The sequence below is a fragment of the Amblyraja radiata genome, chromosome X (assembly GCF_010909765.2).
Source record: "Amblyraja radiata isolate CabotCenter1 chromosome X, sAmbRad1.1.pri, whole genome shotgun sequence".
Taxonomy (NCBI): Eukaryota; Metazoa; Chordata; class Chondrichthyes; order Rajiformes; family Rajidae; genus Amblyraja; species Amblyraja radiata.
The window spans coordinates 9,646,465-9,665,947 of record NC_045999.1 but is presented as its reverse complement, the minus strand read 5'-3'; the positions used below and the strand labels follow the sequence as shown (position 1 = coordinate 9,665,947).

The 19,483-nt window shown below is 51.1% G+C and overlaps 1 protein-coding gene across 5 annotated transcripts in view; it reads left to right on the top strand.

Annotated features, from left to right (window-relative positions):
- ap3b2 (adaptor related protein complex 3 subunit beta 2) overlaps positions 1–19,483 on the top strand; it is an 87,548-nt gene that overhangs the window by 29,608 nt on the left and 38,457 nt on the right. For all 5 annotated transcript variants that reach the window (XM_033015073.1, XM_033015070.1, XM_033015068.1 and 2 more), the window contains 9 exons: positions 1,538–1,613; positions 5,697–5,771; positions 7,616–7,711; positions 9,529–9,689; positions 10,365–10,431; positions 11,450–11,632; positions 14,906–15,082; positions 16,600–16,697; positions 18,610–18,664. In XM_033015073.1, the coding sequence (XP_032870964.1) occupies positions 1,538–1,613; positions 5,697–5,771; positions 7,616–7,711; positions 9,529–9,689; positions 10,365–10,431; positions 11,450–11,632; positions 14,906–15,082; positions 16,600–16,697; positions 18,610–18,664 (988 nt within the window). The remainder of the gene's footprint in view (positions 1–1,537; positions 1,614–5,696; positions 5,772–7,615; positions 7,712–9,528; positions 9,690–10,364; positions 10,432–11,449; positions 11,633–14,905; positions 15,083–16,599; positions 16,698–18,609; positions 18,665–19,483) is intronic.

The following is a 19,483-nucleotide window of genomic DNA, read 5'->3' as shown; positions in this document are numbered from 1 at the left end:
GGCCTTTGCATGATGTTGGCAGGATAGACACGGCTCTCAACCCATATTGCCAGCTGCTTATAGATGCCCCAGGGATCCCTCTCCATTGTGGACAGATGCTGGGTTTAAACCGAAAATAGATACAAAAAGCTGGAATAACTCAGCGGGACAGGCAGCATCTCTGGAGAAAGGAATGGGTGACTTTTCGGGTCGAGACTGAAGAAGGGTCTCGATCCGAAACGTCACCCATTCCTTCTCTTCAGAGATGCTGCCTGTCCCGCTGAGTTACTCCAGCTTTTTGTATCTATCCCCTGAGGTTGATGTTCCGTTAACGTTTTCAGGTCTAAAACCTTTGTCAGAACGGGCAAAGGGAGAGAACGAGTTGCTTCCCAATTGTGGAAAAGGTGCAGGAGTTTAGATGTATTATTGTCATGTGTACTGAGGTACTGTAAAAAGCTTTGTCGTATGCTGTCTCATTAGATCAGATAATATTGTACATAAATACCATCAAATCTGCAGTCTCCTGAGTCTCCAGGAAATACCTCTGATAGGGTAACACCAAAGGCATTTACCCGAGAGTTAAGGGCCTGTCCCACTTGGCCGTCATTTGCGTGCCATTTACGCGACCTCCAAAAATGTGGTAGCCGCGTTGTGATGCATGGGTAGCGTGTGGGTAGCGCGGGACGGGCGCATGGAGAGGAGTGTGGAGTTGCGTGCGGTATCGCGCGGCGCTCCAGGATTTCATGCTGTACGAAATCCTCGCGCGCCACCTGCGTGACGTATCGTGTACGCACGCTGACGCATTGGCGTAGCACGCTTGCGTCTCGACGTCCCACGTGGTGACGCATGGTTACGTCACCGTGCGTTGCCACGCACCGTAGGGTATTCTAATGACGTCACGCGCACCAGACGGCATGATGACGCGTGATTTGCGCGTAAGGACGCGTCGACCTATTTTACATATGACGCGCAAATGACGGCCAAGTGGGACAGGCCCTTTAGAAGCACAATGCCTGGTGAGGCCAGGTTGTATTGTGTTCAGTTTTGGTAACCGTGCTAGAGGAAAAGTTCTGTCAAGCTGGCAAGGGAGCAGAGAAGATACGATACAATATGATAGAACTTTATTTATCTCAGTAGGGAAATTGATCTGCCCACAGTCTTAAAAACACAAAATACATAAAACATGAAATTAAAGTGACGAGTGGGAAGACTTGGGGGATGTGCAAAGATTGGGGAGGGGGGGGAGGACGGGGAGTCAGTCTCAGTCTACCCCACGACAGAAGGGGGAGGAGTTGTACAGTTTGATGGCCACGGGGAAGGAGGATGTTGCCAGGACTCGAGGGCCTGAGCTTCAGGGAGAGTTTGAGCAGGCTAGGAGCTTTATTCCATTGAGCGTAGGAGGATGAAGGGTGATCATATAGAGGTGTATAGGATGGTGAGGGGAATAGATGGGGTAGATGTACAGAGTCTCTTGCCCAGAGTAGGGCCTGTTTCCATGCTGCTCAGCTGCATGACCGTCTGATTTGACTCAAAACTAACAGGGTTTTACTCTCCACAGGCACGATGATCTGAAGGAGATGCTGGATAGCAACAAGGATTCGCTGAAGCTGGAGGCCATGAAGAGGATTGTGGCGGTGAGTCTGATCCTGTGGCAGATGCAGCAGTGTCCAGGTTTATACCAGTTAAAGCGCTTTTTCACGGGGCGACTTGACGCAAGATGTAACCAGAGTGAAGTGGTCGTGGTCTAGCACGATATCACACGATATAACGGGGTGTAGATAAAGAGTTCCCGCGGTACTCGGCATTTCCGTTATTTGTGCGAGTGACTTGTCTGTCTCCCGAGCTTTCCCGTTAAATCTTGAATGAACATTGTGAACTACACGTGGCACAAATGATGTCACTTTTTTTTTCACACACTATAAATATCCTCCCTTGGTTGAATTGGCTCATTTGGAGACATGCCTATACTAAGTAGTTTTGAGTACAGGATGGTGGTTTTTTTCATTGACGCGCTGTATGCAGCAGCCCACTATGTGCATCGAGGACGCTTGCGTGAAGGCAGAAGGGAGAGATTAATTAAAAAGAGAATTAAGAGGAAGTCTCACTGGGTGTGAAAGAGCAAAGAGGCCATCTCTGCGCTTACTACAATTCACAATTGGGGTGTGTGCCGTGGCAGGACAGCTATATTGATGGGTAGCCGACCACAGGAACACTACTGCATGTTAGCAGAAATGCATAGCAAATAAGCTGACTTTCTAGTGTTGTCCTCTGAAAAGTGCTTCCTATAAGATGTTCGTCCGCAAAACCTGCCATTTAGCACATTGCATTGTCCCTTTTAATGCCTGAGTTTAGGCTTGGTGCGGAGGTTAATGAATATAATGTGTTTAAAATAATCTAGCGTGCCTCATTTGTTGATTTTCGTGTTTGCGAGGCCCTTTTATAGACAAATGTTTGGTGTGATGCATCTTCTCTCAATATGTGCAAGAAGTCGTCTTTTTATATTGTCAAATAGGAATAAAGACTTTGTCTCACATTTACCGTGCTGATTGGCTTATTCTATTTTCTACCGAGAGGTGAAACTTTCAAACGTTTAAATAGCTCAACAATTGATGGACCTGAACACTCAAAAATGAAACTTAATGAAAATGGAATTATATCACCTCCCTTCAACTATTTTGTGTTTCAGCATGAGAGGGATTATAACATTAGAGACATTCATCTTGTAGTGATGTGTTAATGAAGAATTGCAGACATCAAGCTGATAGTAAAAAATATATTTATTTAACAATGAGGTAAACAAGCACTGACAATCAAACTGCTGAGGTAAAAGCTTTATCACACTTCAGGCTATCATAAAATGTGGAGCCACCAACAGAAACAAAGTAATGCCCAAGAGGAAAAAACACACATATTAACATACAGACATTTACAGCAAACCCAATCTGTCGAAGATTGACACAAAAAGCTGGAGTACCTCAGCGGGACAGGCAGCATCTCTGGAGAGAGTCTGAAGAAGGGTCCATTTTGTGTCTATCAGTCATATCAATTTACACGCAAATCTTTGATCTTAAACTCATGGTCCAGTTTTGCTGCACAGCGTATTATACAAGTTCACACCAGTGTAATATCCGTGCATAACATAACACAATCAATGACTATCACTGCTGCTGTCCTAATTCCCCATTTACTCCCCCAATTCCCCATTTACTGGTGCGCTCCCCTAATTCCTCATTTACTGGTGCGTTCCCCAAATTCACCATTTACTGGTGCGTTCCCCAAATTCACCATTTACTGGTTCCCTCCCCTAATTGACAATTTACTGGTCCCCTCCTGTATTGTTCTATTTTCTGTAAAATCACCCTTCCCATTCCCAGGTTTAAAGCTGGGCTGGGATATTAAAACACACGCAGACAGGGAATTTTGGAACGGCACTGCGGCACAATAGTGGAGTTGCTGCCTAACCCAGAGATTAGTGCGGGTGTCACAGGTTATGGGGAGAAAGCAGGAGAATGGGGTATGAGGGAGAGATAGATCAGCCATGATTGAATGGCGTAGACTTGATAGGCCGAATGGCCTCATTCTACTCCTATCAGGGAGAGATAGATTTCGCTCTCAGGGCTAACGGAATCAGGGGAGATGGGGAGAAGGCAGGACGGGGTACTGGTTTTGGGTGATCAGCCATGATCATAGTGAATGGCGCTGCTGGCTCGGAGGGCCAAATGGTCTACTCCTGCACCTGTTTTCTATGTTTCTAAAGCCACACCATCATCTCTCATGGATGGATGGATGCTAGCCACAAGGTAACCTCTAACAACCTCTCTCTCCTCCCATTTCTTACCCTTCCCTCGCCTGCACCCCACCCCACCCCACTGTGGCCCATCTAGACTCACACCTCTTTCAGCCCTCCCCTCACCCCTCTCCCCCCCCCCCCCCCCTCCTCAAAGGGCTCTTAAAGATAGCGGAGTCAGGGGATATGGGGAGAAGGCAGGAACGGGGTACTGATTGGGGATGATCAGCCATGATCACATTGAATGGTGATGCTGGCTCGACGGGCTGAATGGCCTACTCCTGCACCTATTGTCTGTTGTTACTTGCAGCAGCACAACACAATATGTAAACATAGTACACTGTGAACAATATAATACAAAAGCAAAATACTGCAGATGCCGTAAATACTACAGCTGCTGTGGCTGGAGACGGAACAGTGAGCTGTTAAATATGTATGGCTGGTGTGGATGACAGAGTCAGAACCTGCTGTTCTGAATTATTTACTGAGTTGCTGCCCGCTTTATTTATTTAGCAACACTATTTCGACCACAATGAGCAAAAGGGATCAAGAATCTTTTGCTCCATATCTGCCCATTGAGTTGGGACTATTAGTTTAGTCTTTAGAGATATGGTGCGGAAACAGGCCCTTGGGCTCACCGAGTCCACGCCGACCAGCGATCACCACGTAGACTAGCACTATCCTACACACAAAGACAATTTACAATTTTACCGCAGCCAATTAACCGATAAACCTGCATGCAAGTAAAACCATACATACTGGATTACAATCAAATCCATATATAGACAATAGACAATAGGTGCAGGAGGAGGCCATTTGGCTCTTCGAGCCAGCACCGCCATTCAATGTGATCATGGCTGATCATCCCCAATCAGTACCCCGTTCCTGCCTTCTCCCCATATCCCTTGACTCCGCTATCTTTAAGAGCCCTATCTAGCTCTCTCTTGAAAGTATCCAGAGAACCTGCCTCCACCGCCCTCTGAGGCAGAGAATTCCACAGACTCACCATTCTCTGTGAGAAAAAGTGTTTCCTCGTCTCCGTTCTAAATGGCTTACTCCTTATTCTTAAACTGTGGCCCCTATTTCTGGACTCCCCCAACATCGGGAACATGTTTCCTGCCTCTGGCGTGTCCAAGCCCTTAACAATCTTATATGTTTCAATGAATTACCCTCTCATCCTTCTAAACTCCAGAGTGTACAAGCCCAGCAGCTCCATTCTCTCAGCATATGACAATCCCGCGAATTAACCTTGTAATGTATGATACAATATATGATACAACAGGTACAAAGCAAAAGGAAACCAGGTGCTGAGTATGGTGTTGCAGCTACAGAAGAAGTGCAGGTAACAAAGAAAAGCGCAAGGGCCCCAACGGGGTAGATTGGGGGATTGGGACTTTATCCTTTGCTTGTGAGAGTTCCATTCAAGAGTTTGATAACAATGGGGATGAAGCTGTTCTTAATGTGGTGGCACGTGCTTTCAAGATTTTGTACCTTCTGCCCGGCGGAAGAGGGGAGAAGATCGGATGACTGGGGTGTGAATGGCCTTTGGTTAGGTTGGCTGCTTTCCTGAGGCAGTGCGAAGTGTAGAGAGAGTGCAGAGGCTCCCCCGGGGTACAAAGATGGACGGGCAAGGAGAGGGACAGACAGCACCTGTGGTCAGGATCGAACCCGGGTCTCTGGTACTGTGAGGCCGCAACTCTTGCTGTCCTCAGGCAGCTCGATCCATCCTCTGTGGAAAAAGTTGCCCCTCAGGTTCCTGTGAAATCTTTCCCTCTCGCCTTGTATGTAATGTTCCGTGCTTCTACTGTGGGATATGGGCCTGAGTCAAGAGGAGAGGCTGGGCTGGGAGGCTGAACCTGCTCTCCCAGCGTGATACCACATCCTTGCTTCCTTTCACTGAGGGGTTGCCTGCTCTTTATGTTGTTTACAGATGATCGCCAGAGGGAAGAATGCGTCGGAGCTCTTCCCCTCAGTGGTGAAGAACGTGGCCTGCAAAAACATTGAGGTAAGCGAAGGCTCTCGACACCCCTCTCAACCCTACCGGTGGGTAAGAAGGAACTGCAGATGCTGGAAAATCGAAGGTAGACAAAAAAGCTGGAGAAACTCAGCGGGTGCAGCAGCATCTATGGAGCGAAGGAAATAGGCAACGTTTCAGGACGAAACCCAAAGGAAATAGGCAACGTTTCGGGTCGAAACCCAAAGGGTTTCGGGCCGAAACTTTGCCTATTTCCTTTGCTCCATAGATGCTGCTGCACCCGCTGAGTTTCTCCAGCTCTTTTGTGTACCTTCTGGTGGGTAGTCTGTCGAGGAGAGACTTAAACTTTAAAAAAAACTGCACAGAGGAGTTCTGAGGTGGGCCGTTCACTGATCTTTTCCCAAAGTGTCCGGCCACCTCAGAACTCCTCTGTGCAGTTTTTTTTTTAGTTTAGTTTGGAGATACACCGCGGAAACAGGCCCTTCCTACCACCGGGTCCGTGCCGTCCAGCATTCCCTGCATTTTAACATTATCCCACACACACTAGGGACAATTTACATTTACACCAAGCCAATTTACCTACAAACCCGACCTGTACAACGTCTTTGGAGTGTGGGAGGAAATCGAAGATCTCGGAGAAAGCCCACGCGATCATAGGGAGAGCATACTTATTCCATACAGACAGCACCCGTAGTCAGGATCGAACCCATGTCTCTGGCTCTGTAAGGCAGCAACTCTACCGTGCCGCCCTCTGCCTTGGATTTTTTTTTTCCTTGCTGTGAACTCATGGCGAGAGCTAAATATTGGGATTGAATTGATTGAATTGAATTGAATTGAATCCTTTATTTGTCATTCAGACCATTCGGTCTGAACGAAATGTCGTTGCCTGCAGCCATGCATGTAATTAATAAACAACACACAATAAACACAAATTAACATCCACCACAGTGAGTTCACCAAGCATCTCCTCACTGTGATGGAGGCAAAAGTCTTAGGGTTACTGTCTCTTCCCTCCTCTTCTCCTCTCTGCGCTGAGGCGATACCCCACCGGGCGATGGTAAGTCAGTCCCGCGGCTCAAGCTCCGCGGCCCGGGGGTGGTCGAAGCTGCCGCCCTCCAGTCCAGTGGACGCAGCTGTTGCCACGGGAGCTCCGGAAAACAGGCACCAGCCTGTGACCTGCGAGCTCCCGACGATGTCGTCCACTGGCCCGCGGCCGAACCCTGGATTCAGAACGCCGCCTCAGCCACCGGAGCACCGTCTCCGCCCCGCACCGGGCCGCCCCCACGGGAGCGTCTCAGCCCCGCACCGGGCCGCCCCCATGGGAGCGCCTTCCAGCCGGGAGCCGGGCCGCCCACACGGGAGTGTCTCAGCCCCGCGCCGTCCACCCTCACCGGAGTGCTGAATCGTGCCGCTGCCCGAACGCCGCCGCAGCTTGAAGAGGGCCAGCCTCGCGCTGGTAAGTCCTGGCTGGCTCTACCTCCGGAGCCTCGAGGTCGGTCGCAGGTTGGAGGCCGCCTGCTCCGCCATTAGGCCTTAGCTCAGACGGAGGCAGAGGAGGGGGATACGACAAGAAAGTCGCATTCCCCCGAAGGGAGAGACAGATAGCCCTGTTTCAGCCCCCCCCCCCAACACATAACACAACCTAATAACCAAACGTTTAACTGAACAAGACAAAAAAAAACAACACAAAAAAAAAGTAAAAACAGACAGACTGCAGGCGAGCCGCAGCCGTTTCACAGCGCCGCCACTTCCGGAATATAGGGGTGGGATGGGGAGTGGGAGACGAGGTGTTCGGTGCTACTGCGTGTGTGCTGCAGTGCTCGGCTCGCTCTGTGCCTGCCCCTAATCCCCACCCCTCATTGTGTCTCTTGCAGGTGAAGAAGCTGGTTTACGTTTACCTGGTTCGATACGCAGAAGAACAGCAGGACCTCGCCCTTCTCTCCATCAGCACCTTCCAGAGAGGATTAAAGGTCAGTACGCCTGGAGTGCTCATACGCCCGGTGGTTTGTTAATCAATAACGGGGGGGGCTCTATCGTTACGGAACAAAAGTGTGTCCACTGTTATTTTCATTTCATTTTGAGTTGAGTTGAGAGATACAGCGTGGAAACAGGCACTTTGGTTCTCTGAGTACATGCCGACCAACCCGTTCACACTTGTTCTATATTATCCCACTTTCCCATCCACACTCAACATAGTCAGGGCACATGAAGAAAGCTGGCAGAGAGGAGGGGCAGGACAAAGCCTGGCAGGTAATAGGTTAATACAGATGGGGGGGGGGGGGGGAGTGGGGGGGTTGATAGGCAGATCAAGTCAAGTTTATTCGTCAAAACACATACGAGATGTGCAGTGAAATGAAAAGTGGCAATGCTTGCGGACTTTGTGCAAAAAGACAAACCAACAAACTACAAACAGAATGGAACAGAATCACATATTCTTTTACATATTAAATATTGTGGGCGGATGGCCTCTGGGAAGAAACTCCTTCTCAACCTCTCCATTCTCACAGCATGGCAACGGTGGCGTTTGCCTGATGGTTGGACAAAGGTGTGAGACAAAATGATGGAAGAGCAGCAAATGATGAAGCTAGAGGAAGGAATATAGATGGTAGGAAAAAATAGGTGTGTATAGGTGGGGCACATGGGAGAGGGGGAATGGGTGGGAGGGAGGGGGGGAGAGGTTTCTATGGCTTTGTCTTGCCCCTTCCCTCCTCCAGTTTTGTTTCTTCCCTACAATCAGTCTGAAGAGCGGTCCTGACTCAAAACATCACCTATCAACGTTCTCCAGAGACGCCGCCTGATCCGCTGAGTTACTCCAGCGTTTTGTGTCTCCTTTTATAAACCAGCATCAGCAGTTCCTTGTTAGGTGACGTTTCAGACTGAAGAAGGGTCCCGACCCGAAACGTCACCTGTCCATGTTGTTCACAGATGCTGCCGGACCCGCTGCATTACTCCAGCACTTTGTGGCCAGGTTTCATAATCATAATCATAACCATAATAATAGTCATTTATTAGCCAAGTATGTTTTGCAACATACGAGGAATTTGATTTGCCGTACAGCCATACCAATAGAGAGCAACAAGACACACAAATACATTTTAACATCAACATCCACCACAGCGGCTCCCCCACATTCCACACTGTGATGGATGGGGAACAAAGTTCAATCTTCTTCCCTTCTTTGTTCTCCCGCGGTCGGGGCACTCGAACCTTCCGTTGTCGGGGGCGATCTTGGCTCTCGCAGCCAGCGGTTGAGCCCTCCGCGTCGGGGCGATCAAGCTCCCACATCGGGGGGGGGGGGATTTTAGCTCCCCCGCGCCGGGCGATCGGACCCCTTGTCGGGGCTGGTTGAACCCCCTGCGGCTTGGAGCTTCCCGACAACAGTCTCTACCCGAGACTGCGAGCTCCTCGATGGTGAAATCCGCAAGCCGCGGTTGGAACGTCGATCCCAGGCAAGGGATCGCCGACTCCGATGGTAAGTCCACGGCCCCGCGGTGGGGCTCAAAGTCAGTCTCGAGCAAGGCCGCCAGCTCCATGATGTTAGGCTGCAGAGCGACCGGAGATACGACCCGGAAAACAATCGCGTCTCCGGCAAGGAAAGAGAGTGAGAAAGGTTCCCCTCGACCCCCTCCCACACACCCCCCCACATAAAACTAACCAGAGAACATTAATATACACTTTTAAAACACACTAAAAATAACAAAACAGACAGACAGACAGACTGTTGGCGAGGCTGCCATCTCTGTCTGCACCCAGCTGAGCTCCAGTGTGGTATCTGATCTCTCTCCAGGACCCGAACCAGCTGATCCGAGCGGGAGCCCTGCGTGTTCTCTCCAGCATCCGAGTCACCATCATCGTCCCCATCATGATGCTGGCCATCAAGGAAGCTGCTTCAGACATGTCCCCCTATGTCAGGAAGACAGCTGCCCACGCCATCCCCAAACTGTACAGGTAAAGGCCACTCTCCCCAAACACTGTCTTCCTTGCTTTACTTTTCTTTCATTCAGTTCAAGTTTAGTTTTGAGTTGTTTTTAGTTTTTAGTTCAGTTTAGTGTTTAATTTAGTTTAGTGTTTAGTTTAATGTTTAGAACACTTTAGTGTTTACTTCAGTTTTTACTTTAGATTTTAGTATCGTTTTTTGTTTTTCTTTAGTTTATTATGGTCATATTAGTTTATTATGGCTGATCTTCAATCTATTTTTTCCCTCTCAAACTCATTCTCCTGTCTTCTCCCCAAAATTTTTGACGCCCTTCCTAATCATGAACCTAGCAAACTCCGCTTTAAAAATACCCAATGACTCGGCCTCCACAGCCGTCTGTGGCGATGAATTCCACAGATTCACTGCCGGTAGGGTTTTGGTGAGGCCAGTTCTCACGTCGGTGCTGGGTGGGATTCCGCACTGGGAATAGCCAACCCTGTTCAACATTCCCGAGGAATTTCCCAGAATATTCCCTGTTACGCCTGCAACCGAAACATTCTTCTTCCACTGGCGTAACGGAGAAAGCTGCCCGGGAGTCGACCCGGATCGTCACCGTCCCAATGCTGGCTGTCCCGCTGAGTCACTCCAGCATTTTGTGTCCATCCCCAGTAATTGACTCTGACGTCTCCTTCTGTCTCTCGTTTCAGTCTGGATCTGGATCAGAAGGACCAGCTGATTGAGGTGATTGAGAAGCTGCTGGCGGACAAGACAACGGTGAGAGGAAGGAGCCCGGCGCTCCTCGAACGCAATATTTAGTTGTTGAGAAATGTTATTCTGTTCGGGGAGTACTGCTAGGTGTGCGTTAGTGCATTTACAGTGGCGTTTCAGTGGCTCTTCGATGGGCACGTGGATAAGCAGGGAATGGAGGGACATGGATCATGTACAGGCAAAGGAAATGAGTTTGGCATCATCATATTCAGCACATAAATGGTGGGCCAAAGGGCCTGTTCCCCTGCTGTACAGTTAGTTCTATGTTCACTGGACAGTGCCTTGTAGCTATCTACACTGCCAACGTGCCAGAACGTCCTCCTGTACTCCTCAACGCTTCCTCAACCAGTGTTATATACCATTCACCACACCCACACCTCAAGCCACCTTGCATGGAGCATTTCTTATCCACACCTGGAGACATCGATTAGTTTCCACATCTGGAAACATCCTTCCTCTGCCATTCTACATCTGGAACCACCTTGTGCGTGTCCCCAGTCACTGTTTTCACGCCTGGAGTCCCCTTTACTGTAACATTCACAGTTCCCACATCATTTATGAGCGGCACAGCAGTAGAGTTGCTGCCGTACAGTGCCATAGACCCGGGTTCGGGTTTGATCCTGACTACGGGTGTTGTCTGAGACTCTTCTTCAGGCCCTCGACCCGAAATGTCACCCATTCCTTCTCTCCGGAGATGCTGCCTGTCCCGCTGAGTTACTCCAGCTTTTTGCGTGTCTATCATCAGGAATACCAGATGCAGTAAATGAGGTGAGAGGAGGTGCATGTGGACCTCTGTCTCACCTGGAAGGCCATTAAAGTCTATTTTTCCCCATTGAACACAGCTTGTCGACAGGGATGAAGTTGTCCACGGGAGGTGACGTGGACGAGCAGTGGGTGGGGGTCGGGTGGTGGGGGTCGGGGTGTGGGGGTCGGGGTGTGGGGGTCGGGGTGTGGGGGTCAGGGAGCTGGGGGTCGGGGTGTAGGGGCCGGGGATTCACACTACCGTCTGTCTGAATGCCCACAGCTGGTGGCGGGCAGCGTGGTGATGGCTTTCGAGGAGGTGTGTCCCGAGCGCATCGACCTGATCCACAAGAACTACCGGAAGCTGTGCAACCTGCTCATCGACGTGGAGGAGTGGGGCCAAGTAGTCATCATCAACATGCTCACCCGATATGCACGCACGCAGTTCCTCAACCCCAACCACAACGTGAGTGTTCCCCACATCTCACCGCCCCACACTGCTGTCCCCCCAAACACCACCCTGTGATCCCCCCCCCAACCACCACACTGTGGTTCCCCCCCAACCACCACACTGTGGTTCCCCCCCAACCACCACACTGTGGTTCCCCCCCAACCACCACACTGTGGTTCCCCCCCAACCACCACCCTGTGATTCCCCCCAACCACCACCCTGTGATTCCCCCCAACCACCACCCTGTGATTCCCCCTCAACCACCATCCTGTGATTCCCCCCCAACCCCCACCCTGTGATTCCCCCCCAACCACCACACTGTGGTTCCCCCGCAACTGCCACCCTGTGATTCCCCCCCAACCCCCACCCTGTGATTCCCCCCCAACCCCCACCCTGTGATTCCCCCCCCCACCCCCACCCTGTGATTCCCCCTCAACCCCCACCCTGTGATTCCCCCTCAACCACCACCCTGTGATTCCCCCAACCCCCACACTGTGATCCCCGCAAACCCCACCCTGTGGTTCCCTACACCCCCACACTGTGATCCCCACAAACCCCACCCTGTGATTCCCCCCCAACCACCACCTTGTGATTCCCCAACCCCCACCCTGTGATCTCCGCAACTACCACCCTGTGATTCCCCAACCCCCACACTGCGGTCCCCACAAACCCCACCCTATGATTCCCCCAACCACCACCCTGTGATTCCCCCAACCACAACCACCACCCTGTGGCTCCCCACATCCCCCTCCCTCTACCCCTCGCCCTCAACCCCATCGACTGTGACTTACCCTCTACCCCTGCGGTTCCCTCTGCCACCCCTCCCCCCCCCCCCCCCCCACGACTGTGGTTTCCCCCACTCCCCAATTCTCAACCGCTACCCCCCCTTGCAGCCCCCTCCCTCCTGCTCCTTCCCCCCCCCCCCCCCGAACCTCCCCCCCCACCACCTCCCACCCCTGCGGCACCCCCAACCCGCATGCTCCCTCCCATCCTCAATCCCCGATCCAACTCTTCCACACTCTTGGAGAGACAAGGAACTGCAGATGCTGGAATCTTGCGTCGAACACAAAGTGCTGGAGGAACTCAGTGGGTCAAGCAGCATCTGTTGAGGGAGTGGCCAGGCGACATTTCAAGTCGCGACCCTTCTTCAGGCTCATTCTGAAGAAGAGTCCCGACCCGACACATTGCCTGTCCATTCCCTCCGCAGATGCTGCCTGACCCACTGAGTTCCTCCAGCACTTTGTATTCTCAATTCTCACTGTTACTCAGATCAGTGCTGCACCTAACTTTGCTTTTCGTTCCAAGGTTCTTGACCCGCAACATCAACTATCCATGTTCTCCAGAGATGCTACCCAACCCGCTGAGTTACTCCAGAACTTTGTGTCCTCTTGGTTTTAAATTATGTTTTTAGTCAGATTAGGTTTTAGTTTTGCTTGCAACAGTTTAGCATAAACATGTTCCTCATTTGACACTTTAATCGCCAATTGACTTAACTCCCCAGAAATGACTTTCTTTTTCTCATAATAAGGAGTTTTTATTCCATAGTCACCATTAACATAGTATTACATTAATCAAAGCTGCTATTTGTGCAGTTTGCAAATAACAGCCATCAAATTTCAACATTATCAGTTACGTCCAGTGTAGTCTAGTTTAGAGATACAGTGCCGAAACAGGCCCTTCAGCCCACCGAGTCCACACCGACCAGCGATCCCCGCACTAGGGACAATTTTACCAAACCGATTAACCTACCAAAACCCGTACGTCTTTGGAGTTTTGGGAGGAAACCAGAGCACCCGGAGAAAACCCACGCAGGTCACGGGGAGAACGTACAAACTCCATTCAGACAGCACCCGTAGTCAGGATCGAACCCGGTTCTCTGGCGCTGTGAGGCAGCAACTCTACCGCTGCACCACCGTGCCACCCAAATAAGCCCAGTGTTCTCAGAATGTCTCCAAGCATCCCGTGGACACTGCGTGCATCCTCTCCAGGGCCACAGGGGCACGGACGTAAGCCCAGAAGAGGGGCGGGCTCTCTACCCAGGCAGAACTCTCGACTGCCCGCCGCCTGAATCCAGACTTTGGAGCCGTGTCCAGTGCTCTTCACCCCTCACCTATATTGCCAGCGCGTTGGGTTTTAGATTCAAGGGTCCAGGGTGGCACGGTGGCGTAGCTGGTAGAGCTGCTGCCTCACAGCGCCAGAGACCCGGGCTTGACCCTGACCTTTCCTCCCACGTCCCAGGGACGTGCGGCTTTGTAGGTTAGTTGGCCTCTGTCAACAGTCCCTCGCATGTAATAATAATAATAATAATACATTTTATTTAATGGGCGCCTTTCAGACATCTCAAGGACACCTTACATAGTAATCGGAATAAAAACATATAATCGGAATAGAACAGGTAAAAAAGACATCACAGAGACACAAATTAAAAACAGAATTCAATCCAAAAACAGAAAATCAAAAACACAGTGTGAAGAGAGAGCAGCGGCAGCCAAAGCGCACCAGCGTCCACTCTCTCTTCACGGCAGCCATCTTGGACACAGACCTACAGGACTACAATTAGACAAAAGTGGATGAGAGAGCAGGGTAACCTAGAACTGGTGTGGACGGGTCATCAATGCTCAGAAGGAACTGCAGATGCTGCTTTATACCGAAGTGCCGGAGTAAGTCTGCGGGTCAGGCGGAAATCTCTGGAGAAAATGAATAGGTAATGTGTCTGAAGAAGGGTTCTGATCCGAAATGTCACATAATCCTTTTCTCCAAAGATGCTGCCTGACCTGCTGAGTTACTCCAGCATTTTGTGTCTTTCTTCATCAATGGTTCGCATGGACTCAGTGGGCCGAAAGGCCTGTTTTTGTGCAGTGGGTGTGGGTCTACTGGACTGGGTGGGAGCGGGTCTGTTAGACTGGGTGGAAGCGGGTCTGTCAGATTGGGTGGGAGCGGGTCTATTAGACTGACAATGGACAATGGGTGCAGGAGTAGGCCATTCGGCCCTGCGAGCCAGCACCGCCATTCAATGTGATCATGGCTGATCATCCCCAATCTGTATCCCGTTCCTGCCTTCTCCCCATATCCCCTGACTCTGCTATTTTTAAGAGCCCTATCTAGCTCTCTCTTGAAAGCATCCAGAGAACCTGCCTCCACCGCCCTCTGAGGCAGAGAATTCCACAGACTGGGTGGGAGAAGGTCTGTTAGAATCCATGGGCCGAATGGCCTGATTCTGTTCCTATATTTATTAGAGGGCGGTTCATCTCCAGTAACAATGCCCCTTGTTCTCTGTTGACTGGACAGGAGATCTTGCTGGAAGAAAACCCGGAGAAAGGATTTTACGGCACCGATGAGGAAGACTCCAAGCAGGAGGAAGCGGATGCAGTCGTGCTTCCCAAACGGAAGCCCTACGTGATGGACCCCGACCACCGGCTGCTCCTTCGGAACACCAAGCCCCTCCTCCAGAGCCGGAACGCCGCGGTAAGCCGTTGCCCTCACCGCCACCGCTCCCAGAGGCAGGTGTAATCCCGTACAAGACCAGCCAGCAGCTCACAGGGACGAGTCATTCCTTCCTTCGAAGATAGACACAAAAATGCTGGAGTAACTCTTGACCCGAAACGTCACCCATTCCTTCTCTCCAGAGATACTGCCTGTCCCGCTGCATTACTCCAGCACCTTGTGTCTGTCTTTGGTGTAAACCAGCGTCTGTAGTTCCTTCGCTGGCTAACTTCATCTTCACCCCTCTGCCCAATTTACTGAGTGATCCGTGGACCGAGTGCTGAGCCTTACACTGTCCTGTTTATCACGTTCCAGAGCTAGAGTCACAGAGCGATACAGTGTGGAAACAGGCCCTTCGGCCCAACCTGCCCGCACTGGCCGACGTCCCACCTGCCTGTGTTTGGTCCATATCCCTCCAAACATGTCCTATGCATGTACCTGTCTAACTGTTTCTTAAACGTTGGGATAGTCCCAGCCTAAACTACCTCCTCGGGCAGTTTGTTCCATACACCCACCACCCTTTGTGTGAAAAGGTTACCCCTCAGATTCCTATGAAATCTTTACCCCATCACCTGAAACTAATGTCCTCTGGTCCTCGATTCCCCTGCTCTGGGCAAGAGATTCTGGAGAGCTCTCTCCAACACCCTGTCTGGCAGCTCCCTCTGACATCCAGCTGTTAGTCTGGGATGTTCAACAGTGACATCCAGATGCTAGTGTGGGGGCTCCCTCAGTGATATCCAGATGTTTGGGATTTTCCCCAGTCCCAGATGTTAATTTGGGAACCCCCTCAATGCCAAACAGATGTTAGGCCAGGATCTCCATCACCCTGTCGAGATGTTAATCTGGGAGCCTCCTCAATGCCATCCAGATGTTAGTGTGGGTCCCCCTCAATGTCATCCAGATGTTCTTCCAGGATCTCCCTTGGTGCTGTCCAGATGTTATTCAGGGAACTGTCTTGGACTGAGCTCTCATTCCACTTCCAGACGTCTGTGTCTTATTGTTTGTTTTGTAAATATTATTATTGTTAATAATTGAATAAATTTAACTTGTAAAAAAATCTTTCATCGTCACCGCAACCTATCACTGTAATCGCGACCGTTCACTGTGACGCCTACCCTCACTCTGTAACCTGTAACCCCTGCCCTCACATCATGACCCCTGTACTCACATGGTGACCCCTGCCCTCACATCATGACCCCTACCCTCACACCATGACCCCTGCCCTCACACTGTGACCCCTACCCTCACATCGTGATCCCTGCCCTCAATCCGTGACCCCTACCCTCACTCCGTGACCCCTGCTCTCGCACCGTGACCCCTGCCCTCGCACCGTGACCCCTGCCCTCACATCGTGACCCCTGCCCTCACATCGTGACTCCTGCCCTCACATCGTGACCCTTGCCCTCACACCGTGACCCCTGCCCTGGCACCGTGACCCCTGCCATCGCACCGTGACCCCTGCCCTTGGGCCTACCCTGACAGGCTCCGTCCTCCGGCAGGTGGTGATGGCCGTGGCCCAGCTCTACTTCCACCTGGCTCCCAAGGCGGAGGTGGGCGTCATCGCCAAGGCCCTGGTCCGCCTGCTCCGCAGCCACAGGTAGGGGGGGAGGGGTGGATTGTACAGTAAACTGCCCCCCCGGAACCTTCCGGCAATGGGACCGAGCGCCCTCTGCTCTCCCCGTGACTGTGTGGGTTTCCTGCCACATCCCAGAGGCGTGCGGGGTTGATGGGTTCATTTACCCTGGTGTGCCAGCAGTGGTAGAATCTGGGGACGTTGATAAAATCGCGAGAGAGAATTATTTGCCGTTGTTACATGGAAACCAGGAGAGCGGAAAGGGGCACCAAGTGCTGGAGTAACTCAGCGGGTCAGGTAGCATCTCTGGAGAACGTGGACAGGTGTCGTTTCAGGTCCATTCTCAGATCCAGCTTTCTTTTCACCGCCCCCCCCCCCCCCCCCCCCCCCCCCCCCACAATGAGTCTGATGAAGGGTCCAGACCTGTAACGTCACCTTTCCATGGATGTGGGACATTGCAACCTTCACGTGGTCCACCCTGTTTCCACTAATGCAATCTACCCGACGTGCACAAACAAATGGATCAAGTAGAGCAAGTTGACCTACAACTTTAGACTGTGCACCCCTACGCAAGAAGACGACCTATCCATGTTCTCCTGAGATGCTGCCCGACTCGCTGAGTTATTCCAGCACTTTGTGTCTTTTTAGGTGAACCAGCATCTGCAGTTCCTTCGTACTGATGAGATATGGTCATAAGTAATAGGAGCAGAATTAGGCCCATTCGGCCTATCAAATCTACTCCGCCACTCAATCATGGCTGATCTATCTCTCCCGCCTAACCCCATTCTCCTGGCTTCTCCCAATAATCCCTAACACTCGTTCCCCTGGGGGTAATGGCATGGAAACAATGGGCCGAATAGCTGCCTCCTTTTACGTCTAGGTAAGCCCCTTTGGCGTTGCCGTGCCTGGATTGTGGGATGGGGATGGATTGTGGATTCAAATCCTCCTCCCGCCCTCTCCTCCCACTGATAGAGCTCCCACTCCCACCCTCTGACAGAAATAATAGACAGCTCCTTGCAGCTGCCCCGCGGACTTTTCCCAGGAACGCTGCAGGAAGCCGGCATATTCCGAGGCATCGCCGCCAACCTCGCACAGCGTGATCCCACAGACCAATTTCCCGAACTTCGGAAAACCTGTGCAGGTATTCTCGGGAAAACATAGGAATCTCCTGGGCTTGGGAATATCGGCATATGGGGTATATCCTGGGATATTGGGGACATCTCCCAAATTTTGGAATACAAGCACAGGTATTCCCAGTGGATTAGGGAAATCTCCCAAACTTCAGAATATTAGTATAGGTTCCCGGGAGAATACGTAAATTCCCTAAGCTTCAGAATCCAGGTAAACGTCTGTCCCAGGTGATTGGGGAAATCTTCCGAGCTTTGGAATTCCCATACAGATATTCCCAGAAGATTAGGAAAAACTCCCATGCTTTGGAATACCAATACAATTATATCCCAGAAGAATAGAGGAATCTTCACAAACTTTGGAATACCAGTACAGGTATTCCTAGGAGAGTAGAGGAATCTCCCAAACTCCGGAATTCTTGGTACGTATTCAGGTATTCCTTGGAGAATAGGTAAAACCCCCGAGCTTCACAATACTGATAAAGGTTGCTTCCTGGAGTATAGAAGAATTTCCCAAGCTTCGGAATACCGGTGCAGGTATATCTTAGGGGAATAGTGGAATTTCCCAAGTTTTGGAATACCAGTACAGGTATATCCCAGGAGAATAAGGAAATCTTCCGAGCTTTGGAATACTAAGGAGGGATCTTCAATGTGGGCAGATGGTGTTTCAGTGTAAAATCTCAGCCAGGCCGGTGCTGGGTCGGAGACTGTCGGCACACATTGTGGTTCCGTGGGGCTCAGCGGTGGTCTGCCAGCTCTGCCGCCATGCCGGGAATGGATGCTCATTCTCCCCTCCTCTCTCCACACAGCGAGGTGCAGTTTGTGGTCCTGCAGAACGTCGCCTCCATGTCCATCAAACGCCGGGTGAGTTACTGCCCCAGACTTCGGGACGTCCCGTTGTAGAGTCACGGAGTCGCACAGCATGAAAACAGGCCCTTCAGCCCGCCCGACCCGACCCGGCCTTGCCAACCAAGATACCCCATCTACACTAGTACACCAAAATGCCCCTACACTAGTACACTGATGCCCTGTCTACACTAGTACACCAACATACCCCATCTACACTAGTACACTGATGCCCTGCCTACACTAGTACACCAAGATACCCCATCTATACTGGTACACTGATACCCTGTCTACACTAGTACACCAAGATACCCCATCTACACTAGTACACCAATATGCCCCTACACTAGTACACTGATGTCTACACTGGTACACTGCCCCATTTACGCTAGTACACCAAGATACCCCGTCTACACTGGTACACTGATACCCCGTCTACACTAGATTTCCGAGGTCTAGGCATGAGCTCAGGGGCAACCGCGCTTTTGCGGTTGCAGCTCCTAGACTATGGAACAGCATCCCTCTTCCCATCAGAACTGCCCCCTCCATCGACTCTTGTCTCGACCCGAAACATCACCTATTCCTTTGCTCCATAGATGCTGCCTCACCCACTGAGTTTCTCCAGCATGTTTGTCTACCTTCAATGTAAAAGAGATTGGTTTGCGTGAAGGTCTGCACAATTCTCTGCAATTTCTTGTCTTGGATGGAGCTGTTCCCAAACTGTGCTCTGATACATCCCAATAAAATGCTTCCGACGAAACACCTGTAAAATTACTACTGATGAATTAGAGGCGTCACAGTGGCTCAGAGATAGTGTTGCTGCCTTACATCGCCAGA